Source organism: Semicossyphus pulcher, unplaced genomic scaffold (genome assembly GCF_022749685.1).
Source record: "Semicossyphus pulcher isolate SPU_LCO1_2020_fin unplaced genomic scaffold, fSemPul1.0.p SCAF_12, whole genome shotgun sequence".
Lineage (NCBI taxonomy): Eukaryota > Metazoa > Chordata > Actinopteri > Labriformes > Labridae > Semicossyphus > Semicossyphus pulcher.
Genome location: NW_027211626.1, coordinates 4,844,524 through 4,854,474, shown reverse-complemented (window position 1 = coordinate 4,854,474; position 9,951 = coordinate 4,844,524). Strand labels below are relative to the sequence as shown.

Below are 9,951 nucleotides of genomic sequence, written 5' to 3'. Positions count from 1 at the left end.
TCCAAACCATTCCCCACCTAATCTGCCTTCCTGGTCATGTCATTATTTCTGATGCAACTTTGACAACATGGGAGCACGTTTCCTCATGAATTTCATCATGTCTTCCGGCTGCAAAATAACCGAACATGCAGGGTGCAATTTGGAAACGTCTTCGCACGGGAGCGTTATGGCAGCATTCCTGAAGCCTGGCAATTGGCCTCCCCATGAGTCAGTGGAGAGATACTTATTGTGGTTTCTTTGTCCAATAAGGCTTTGCATGAATTTCTTCCTCCTCTTAGCTTGCTGAGCCAAACGCTCCCTAAACGCCAAAGTCTTCATTATGGCGTGGAAAGTGGGCTGGCTCGAGGTCACCCCTGATGTTCTACTGACTGCCTGGGGAAGACTGGAATTAGAAAGCTACAGCAGTCGCAGGGCCACAGCAACCAACTGCGCCGAATGACTCCAATCTCTTTTATAAGTTTGGCAGCAGATTAACAATGTTGTAAACGCTGCTTGGTACAGGATGTCGGGGTTATAAACAAGTTCTTTGAGACTCTCACTCTGCTGCGGCTGATACTCCGTGTTCCACATCCTTGGGAAAGGGCTGGCTTACCAACACTTCACGCTGGAAACTTCCTGGAAATAAATAAACAAATAGGCTCTTCATGCAGCATCTGCTCACATGGAACGCATTCAGTCGAGGCCTGAAAGAGACGGCCAGGCTAATGAGAGTTAACTGTGCACAGCAAAATGATTAGAGCAGCTGACCCAACCCTCCAAAAACAGAGAAGGAAAGAGGGGGAAAAACATGCTCGAAAATTATAGTGGGGAACAATTGCTTCTATGTGCACTGCCCGATTTAGCGTCTCCCTTTTGTGAATATGCAAATAAATCTAGGTCTGCAAATGACTGAGCTCAAACATGTGTGAAGGTCGTGCAAATTCATTTCCCATTCATTTTTAATGCATAAGGACCATAATTAAGAATCTGATGCTTTATTTGCTCCTGATAAAAAAAGACCCTCCACTTCAATAGGGAGGCAATGTGATCAGCAGGCGATTCAGACGACTCTGCTAACTCCCCGTGTCCATCAGGGCTCCATTCTTCCCATGAATTCAGCCAATAGGCAATGAAGGCTATTGCAAAGCCATTGATGCTGCATTGCCGGAACCCAACTGCTGAAGGCTGGAGGTTACAGTGGATTTAATTGACTGTTCATTGTGAAATGAATACCACTCTGAATGTCAGGGCAACGCATTCAAAAGGATAATCTTTAATGCTGAAGCTGACTTTAAGAGTGCCTTCATTTCTTAAGGAGCTCATACACTTCATCCTTACCTTGAATATACTGAAGGCTACACATATGCACTCCCCTGACAGCAAACATGCCTAAAGAAGACGATGAAGGGGGGGCAGGGGGACACACAGCAGGTTTGAGCTGCACCTGTAAGACGCAAGACTACAACTTTCCAAAGAGAGCATAAGTTGCCCCATAAGCATGAGTTCTTCCAGCAGCGTGCAGGAGGCGAACAGGAGGACGTGCAGCGCGAAATACACCTCCAACCAGTGCAGGAGTCAAAACAAGAGCGGCTGTCGCCCATCAGGAGAGGAGGGAAAAATTAGCGAACACACCAGCGAGCTTTCAGGTCCCACTGTTTGAGCGCGGAGGTTGTTTTTATCATCATAATTCTCCCCTAAAGAAAAAAATTACAAAATAAAAGTCCGTGAAATATTCCCGCTTTGGAGTGAGCTGCAGCGGCGTTGTCTGAGCACAACTGAGAGGGTCCAGTTCAGGGGGGAAACCCTTTTGACTCGAATTAAGGGGAGGCATACATGAGGATAAAGAAAAAAAGAAAAAAAAGGGAAGAAGGAGGAGGGCAGGGAAGAAAGTATTGGTGGTGCCAGACGCAGCGGCAGTAAGAAGCGTACGTACGTGCTTTATCTTAGCGGCTGAGTGTGTGACGTGATATTGCAGCCTGCTCCTGGAGCTCTGCAAGCAGCGAGCAAAGCGCGTCTATTTCTCTCTCTGTTGTAACTCACTAGCCCCCAACATCTCACATCCACCCACTACGGATCTTTTTTTTTTAATCCTCCCCCCTTTTTTTCCAAAGGGGGGGTTTGCGCGACTTACTGGAGAGAAAAACAAATCAGTGGGAATAGAAATAGAAACGTGGAGGAATTAATTTACGGTAAAACTGTAAGAATTGCTCTTTTCTTTTCATCACTCCAAGAATTTTCTTCTCCTCTCTGTGTGTCTCTCTCGGTCTTTCTCCCCCTTTCTCTCTCTCTCTTGCTCTCTCCCTCTTTCTCGGTGGCTGGCGTGTGTTGTTGCGCTCCGTTTTGATGGGAAAAACCCAGAAGAAGAAGAAGAAGACGGGGGGATATGAGCGGGCAGACCGGAGTGTAACGCATTTTATTTTCATCCATTGAAGCATCTTGTTGCGCCGGACTTCTATCGTCGGGAATGGGGAGTATCGATTCACTGGAGGGCTGCAGAATTTATTTATAAAGGATGTGGTCAAGTATGTTGGGAAAATAGCCATAGCTTCCGCAGTGTAAGGTAAGATGATTATTATCGTTATAAATATTATTATGATCATTGCATGAAGCTGCTGCTGAAAAGCTCATTGTCATACATCCTCCGTTAGTGAAAGTTTAGCCTCCCCCTGTTAAATATGTGTCCTGTCTATTCAACATGATGGCTTTGGAGCTTTCATCCGCTCGTATTAGTGCAGGGTGCTTAACAGATGATTTTAAAGAGCTGATCTCTCTCTTAAGAGGCAAAAATCACTTTAAAGCGCCGAGCGTCGAACTGACACTGCGTGAGATGGAGCCCGTGTCTCTATATTCAGATGTCCTCTCGAGACGAAATTGCTCTTAGAAGCCCCGGCAATAAAAATCAGCGTCTCTTGACGACCAATTTCTCGTCTCCAGAATACTGATTTTCTTTTCTTCGTGCAGCCTTGGCCGTGAATCTTGCGGGGAGGGATGTGGAATCATCTGGATTTATCGCGACTAAAAGCTGATCTCACTCTGCACTGCTTCCACAAATCTTTATGTAACACATATATTATCCTAATGTGCTGTGACGGGCAGCTTTTATCATTCAAAAGGGGAAGAAGTTACAGACATAAGTGTGTGTTTTCTCTAGACTCTGGTATCTATTGCCTACTTGGGTTTTCAACGCCTACACACACGTGCACATGCACACACAGTTTGGGATATGCACGCACGCACGCACGCGCTGCTGTGTGACACTGCTCACAGCTGCATTGCCTGTAGGATTAAAGCAATCAGGACATCGCATTGCATTCTCTCTCTCTCTCTCTCTCTCTCTCTCTCTCTCTCTTTCCCTCTCTTCATCACGCACACAAACACACTAAGGCGCGCGGACACGCAGGCATGCCAGCTCAAAACACACAAACTGCATGCACACACACACACACAGAGAGACACACACTGGCTCTTTATCAAATTGCATTGTCAAATATGTCAAGCCCTGAATTTCGGAGACATGCAGGTCGTGTAGTGGACGGAAAGCGCGCGGGAGGAGAGGGGACATGGTGAGCAGGCAGGCAGGACGCAGAGAGACATTTTCAGTCTGTGAATTTGTCTCCCTCGTGTTATCTAACTGTCGTGTGAGGGTGAAACAGACTAAATCACGAAGGAAACCGCTTGATTTGGGGAAAAAGGGATCCTGGTTACTGCGTAAAATGAGCAGTTGCATGCCACAGCTCGTGAGCACTGCACTGACTTTGAAACCAAACAGTTTCTTTCTGATGTCACATATTATAAACATCTATATGTGAATATGTATCTCAAGGGATTCTGTCATACCAAATACGACCCAATTATAAATGTCTAAATGACTCACATTATTGCACCCACCTCCCCCCCAATAAATAAATAAATAAATAAATAATGGCCGAAGCGACCACAAGGTGGCAATGTTTGCACAAAGTAAAGTAATAAAGGAGGCAGGATGAGGATGCAAAAGACATGTTGCTGAGGTTAATGTGTCTTTTTGTCCATTTTCTGAGCTCGGACATGATAAGAAATGTGTGGAACCCATCAATCATACGCGATAGCGATCATCTATCATGCCTCATGTGTCCTCTAATTTAAAATCCCTCTGTGTGACTCTCTCCATCTTTCCCTGCAGGCCAAATGACATAGGATGAAGGCTGTTCGAAACCTGTTGATTTATATATTTTCCACCTATCTTCTGGTTATGTTTGGATTAACTGGTGCCCAAGATTATTGGTGTTCCACTCTGGTCAAGGGGGTCATTTATGGATCATATTCGGTGACTGAAATGTTTCCTAAAAACTATACAAACTGTACATGGACGCTGGAGAACCCAGACCCAACCAAATACAGCATCTACCTGAAGCTATACAAGCGAGACTTGAGCTGCTCTGAATATTCTTTGCTTGCTTATCAGTTTGATCATTACTCGCACGAGAAGATCAACGAGTTGCTGAAAGTCAACGAGTCTATAGTGTACCTGTGCGATACGAAGAATATTTATGTATTTTTGCTGTATGACAAGAATTTTGTTCAACTCCGGAGAGTTTTCCCTTATGATTATAACGGATTGACGCCGCAGAAGCTGGATGAGGAGGAGAAGTCCATTGTGGAGTTTTTGGTGCTGAATAAGGCGAGCCCCAGCCAGTTTGGGTGTCAAGTGCTTTGTACGTGGCTGGAAAACTGCCTGAAACTAGAGAAAGGGACGGTGGAGACGTGTGGGATCGTGTACTCAAAATGCACATGTCCTCAGCATTTAGGCGATGGAGAATCAGAGAGCATGCTCATGCTCAACAACGTGGTTTTACCTTTAAATCCACAAACGGAGGGTTGCTTGTCGCCCCAACTACAAGCTGGGCAGGTCTGCAATCTGAGTGCAGAAGTGAAACGGCCTCCTAAGGAAGGTGAGTATCCTGTCATCTTCCTCCTTTAAGCTGACATAGATGTAAACTTAATAGATCTGTATGCATAGATAAGAAAGTAATCATGTCAGTCAAATGTGCACGTCAATCACTCCCTTCTCTGCCCTTATTGCATGTTTGAAGTGTGATGGCCCATGAAACAAAGAGCACACATAGATCTATAGGCTGTAGTTGGCTCAGAAGTGAGTCAAGAACAAAGCTGCCAGAGGAGTTGGGTGTAGTAAAAAAAACCACAGCAGCACAAACCAAATCCACATTAAAAGGGGTCTTTTATTTGGTTGGACTGAATTCAAAATGCACTATCATTGCTGTGAATTTAAAATGGCTGTTTTTCTACACATCAGCACAGAGTTAAAATGGCTGCAAATCCAAAGATTATCTTTGTGTGTTATATATACATTTATGTCATCCTTAAAAAGACCAACAGTGGCCGATGAGGACACGTCCTTTGGCATCTATGTCACGTGGAACGATTGGGATCATGGATGCAGCGTCACATTGCTCATGCAATTCAACTAACTTTAAACTCGTGGATAAGATTTAAGAGTTCTTAGTTAAATATGCAGCAAGTAATAATTCAACATATTTGGCTTTAAATGATTGAATAAAAGAGTAGGAGGGCTACTTGTCCAGTGTTGCCATAGAGCAATGCAACGTGTTCTGTTGGAATTGAGCAACGATTAACCTAAAGTCAAAAGCTTACAGAAGAAAATGGTGCAATCTGCAGACCTGTTTGCAGGTGTATTCCACACATGTGCATTAATGCATCCATATAACACCTCTACATGCCCATGCACACACTGGTAGACAGCTGAATGAGCATTTTGTGGTAAACGGTTATGATAAGGTCGTAATGATCCCGTTCATTAGTGTCACCGGGTAGCAGGGGGAGTTTTTGTAGTTAACACACTTGTGCAGCTCTTTGAATTACAAAGGGAGCCCTGCTTGACACATAGCTGCTTGCATTTTAACAGATAGCAGAGAATAATACCCAGAGGAATTTTCTCTCTGCGTACTTCTGAGGTGAGGTGCGTTTACTGGGAGACACAAAGGAGGGGCATTCATCATGGCACGCTGAACCAAAAATAATGAGTCAACCTTTAGATTTTTTGGGGGTAAAATATAGATAGCGGGGATTGTTATGGAGCCGTCTCCCTTGTGGCACTTACCAAAATAAAATGTGCTATAATAGAACCCTGGAGAACAGGTGGCAGATTTCTAATCAAGACGAGCAGATGCAGATCTATTGTAGCAGTTCAGCTGTACGCTGCATCTCATTTTTGACTGGATTTTGTATCGAGAAATATCCAACTGAGATGCTGCTATTCCTTAGGCGTTTTTACTGCTTTTGGAGGAGTCACTGTTGCTCCAAATTCCCACATAATTTATGAAGTGGTCAGCCTCCATCAAGTTGGATGATAAACTCATTTTGAGTATCGTTCACCTACCCTTTCAGAAGAGCCCTCAGGCATTAATGCACACAGTCACTGATGCAAATTACCATTACAACTCGCCCTGCAGTCAAGTAGCATGTGCACTAACAGCAGAGAGGATGACTCAGCTGTCTTTTTCCGTCCGATAATTCCATCAATTAATGACTCTGGTGTTCAAATTACAAATATTACTAGGAAGCATTACGCTTATTCTCACAAAAAACTCCCTGCTCCCAAATAACATTTGACATTTTTCTATCAGCATGTTAATAACAGCTTAAGAGCACAGCTTATTTTTTTTTTTTTTCCTCTCAGAAGATTTTCCACAAGCTTCTATTTATAGGGCCGGTTGATGGGAGGTTTGAATAAATCCGTTTTCATCTGGATAACGGGGGGAGATCACCACCGGGTTTAAAGGAGCACTGTGTCTCCGGTGGCATCACGGTGACAGAGTGGGTGTTCCTGACGAAGAATAAAGCATTACAAACAGTCGACAAGGGCTCCATTTGATAAAATCGCTCGTCTTTGATCTTCTCAGTTCCTGGTAGAGGATGGCGTCAGAGCACATCAAAGAACGGCAGAAGCTTGAGATTGTATACTCCAGCCATGCCACTGAAACGCCCCACCAGCCTTTCACACACGCTGAGAATGACAAACATTTTAAAGGTTAAAGCTCTTAACTATTTAAGGTGATTACGCAGACAAAGGACAGACCTCTTCCCTTCATTTTGGGCCATTTTGAAAGCTACGGTGACACAATGCAATCCAAAACAGATGTACTACTCGGATGAGTCATTTATGCAGTTTTATTTTTATCACATTCTCCCATTTCATGAATAAAAGTTGTAAAAAGGAAGCAGCACCGTGGCGCAGTGGCTCTCACAGCAGGACAGAATTAATTCTCTGCCGGTTTTTTTTTTGTTCCTCTTTGTGTTCTGCTTTCGTGTGGGTTTCCTCCCACATCCCACACATGCAAGTCAAGTAGGCTGATGACTCTGAGCTGCCCATAGGTGAATGAGTGACTGTCTGCTCCGGGATGACGTGTCCTGGCAGTATTCAGGCATTTAATCCAGTGCGTGCGCAGGTTGGCTAGTGTGAATCCTAATTTCAGAGAGGACAAATTTAAAATACATGAAGGCTGGATAGAAAACGTTTAACAGATTCGATACATCGTAATAAATGTAAGTCTCTAAGGTGCTTTTATTTTGAAAAGATATGCATAAAGAATCTTGTAGTCTCCAGATAGGAACCACAATCAGACATTTTAGAGTATGTTCTCATCCAGATTTCCAATCCTGTGCAATATCGGTGTTTACATGTACGCAAGCTTAAATCCTTATATTCACAACGTAGCGCTCAAATCATCCACGAACTGCACTTGGCTCCAGGAAATAAACATCATGAGGCATTGTCTTGTTCTGTGGCTTAGTCTGTTGGACCGCCCTTGGCTTAGGAAAAGTGTGTCATTTTTTTTGTCTCGTTTGATTGTAACTTGCCAGTTTCAAGGATCAGGGTCAAGGAGTCTCATTGTTTGACAGCCGTGTGCTTTGTCCTCCGAGGTTTTCCTTCCTAATGAAGCCCCGAACATCACGTTCATGTCACTTTTTCATGCCTGCCACAAAGAACTGTGACAACCGCCTTTCTGTTTTCTACAATATTGTCACTGAAAAGCCTTTTTTTTAAGAAAGAAGTACTTTAAAAATAAGAATCATTCAAACATTATATTGATTCTGTGAGATATCTCGCTTCACATAACTGCACACATCTCTGCCCACGCTTGCCATTTCCTGTTGTCACTGACTTGTAGGTAATAGTGGGAAAAGATGACAAACGTCTCAGTGACTGTGAGATGCTTTCTGCAGATACGGGTTTATAATTTGTTTCAAACCAGATAATGATACACAGAACTGCAGCTCATATTGATGTAAAATATTCAAATAAATATTTAATGAGTCCACAGAGTGGGCCTCTAAATTCATTGTTAGTACAAGAAGTAGGTTAGAAATGACATCACACATTTGAGTCCCGATCCTCTGATTTCCTCTTGACAGATGAAACTGAATTGGCTCGTGCAGTACGCAGCTCTGTAGGTAGAAAATATCTCAATTGTTTATTTGGACTTAATACTTTGGAGTTCTTTAAGTCAACCAGGTTTAAACTGACAAAGAGGAAAATACATTTCTCATCTCTTTACTGCTAATATGAAGGTTATATCCACTTTAAGACTCCACACAGATGCTTATTTGTGCAGTTGCAGATGCTCGTTTTATCATTACAGCTTGTGACGACACAGGCCGCGTGCCATGTGGAAAATGGCAATAGGATTTTATTGGCAAATGAAATGTGTGTGAAGCGTTCTAATGCACTGTCACCCGCCAAAGTCCTGAGCACTGCAGCAGCTCAGCCTCGCTGCCTCACATAGTGAGGCCTTTTATTCACTTTGGATCTCAGTCAAGTCACTCAGTAGTCACACTGCATTATGCTCACCCCCATTGTTCAGTACACTTGGAGGCCATTTTAGTTCCAATTCAGTGAAGGAGGGAGCTCAGCTCAACAGCACAGAATCTGTTTGTTTTATCTTAGACATGCATTATTTGTCTTCAGCTATCGTAAATATCCTGAACATCCAGTGTCCCTCTTCCCCCTAAAATCCCGCTTTGAATATCCTCCCATCCTCGGCTCCTCGATTTTTTTAGATGCAATATTTTCTCCCTGGTGTCTTCTGTGTTTATTCTTCTGTTTTCAACCTCCAGAGGCGGCACAAAAAAAGTGTGATAGACTGCAGGACCCAGCGTCAGTGTGAAAGTGACAGCCATCTTCTTTGTCCATGTTACATTTTGCCTTGTCAAAAAAACAAGGCTGGTGCAGACATCTGATCATATCCAGGCAGTTTTTAGAGACACGCAGAAAACAGCTGAAATTAGGTCAACTATAACAACAAAGATCACCTTTAATAAGGCTGTAATTATTAGGAAATTACATTTGAGTCTGGAAGCTGTTCGAGGCTCAAAAATATACATAGAGCACATAAACTGTTCTTCAAATGGCCTGTGTTGCTGTTTCAGGGTATAAAAATTCATGAGGCTCTGAGGTGACTCCTAAGTCATTTTACGCAGCGATATGAAACCACAAAAACAGTAGCTATGTTTAAAGTTCTGCTTCTGTCACACATGGATGCAAATGGGCTCTCTGGAACCACAAAAGTCTCAGTTTCTCAGCCATTATAAATTTATGATACAATAAAGTACAGGTCCACCACATGAGGCTTGGTATGGCTTTTATTTTGCAAGGGTAGCTAATGGATTAAAAAGATAAAACTTGGACTTGTACAGTTATGTTTAAAACCAAAAAGCACTTTCTGATAATTGCTTAATTAAAGGCCCTGGAAACCTACTTCCCCCAATTAGCCGATTAAAAAAAAGAAGACGTCCAGCAGGAAAAATATACTTTTTCTGCCAAAGTTCATTCAGCTTCGGTTCTTTCACAGGGTTTAATTAGTAAACGGCAATGTCGTCCTTTTATGACAGCTGTAGGGTTGTTTGCGGATCTTGCCAAGCAACTGTCATTCAAATCTGATCGATCCATACTGA

General features: G+C 43.1%; 1 protein-coding gene across 6 annotated transcripts in view; it reads left to right on the top strand.

Moving 5' to 3' along the window:
* Positions 1 to 1,585: 1,585 nt before the first annotated feature.
* adgrb3 (adhesion G protein-coupled receptor B3) overlaps positions 1,586 to 9,951 on the top strand; it is a 130,359-nt gene continuing 121,993 nt past the window's right edge. For 5 of the 6 annotated variants that reach the window (XM_069658180.1, XM_069658183.1, XM_069658181.1 and 2 more), the window contains exons 1-2: positions 2,021 to 2,539; positions 4,142 to 4,910. In XM_069658180.1, coding sequence (XP_069514281.1) covers positions 4,157 to 4,910 — 754 coding nt within the window. In that variant the 5' untranslated portion in view covers positions 2,021 to 2,539; positions 4,142 to 4,156. Of the gene's footprint in view, positions 1,648 to 2,020; positions 2,540 to 4,141; positions 4,911 to 9,951 lie in introns of those variants that run through there. The other variant, XM_069658179.1, reaches the window with a different exon arrangement.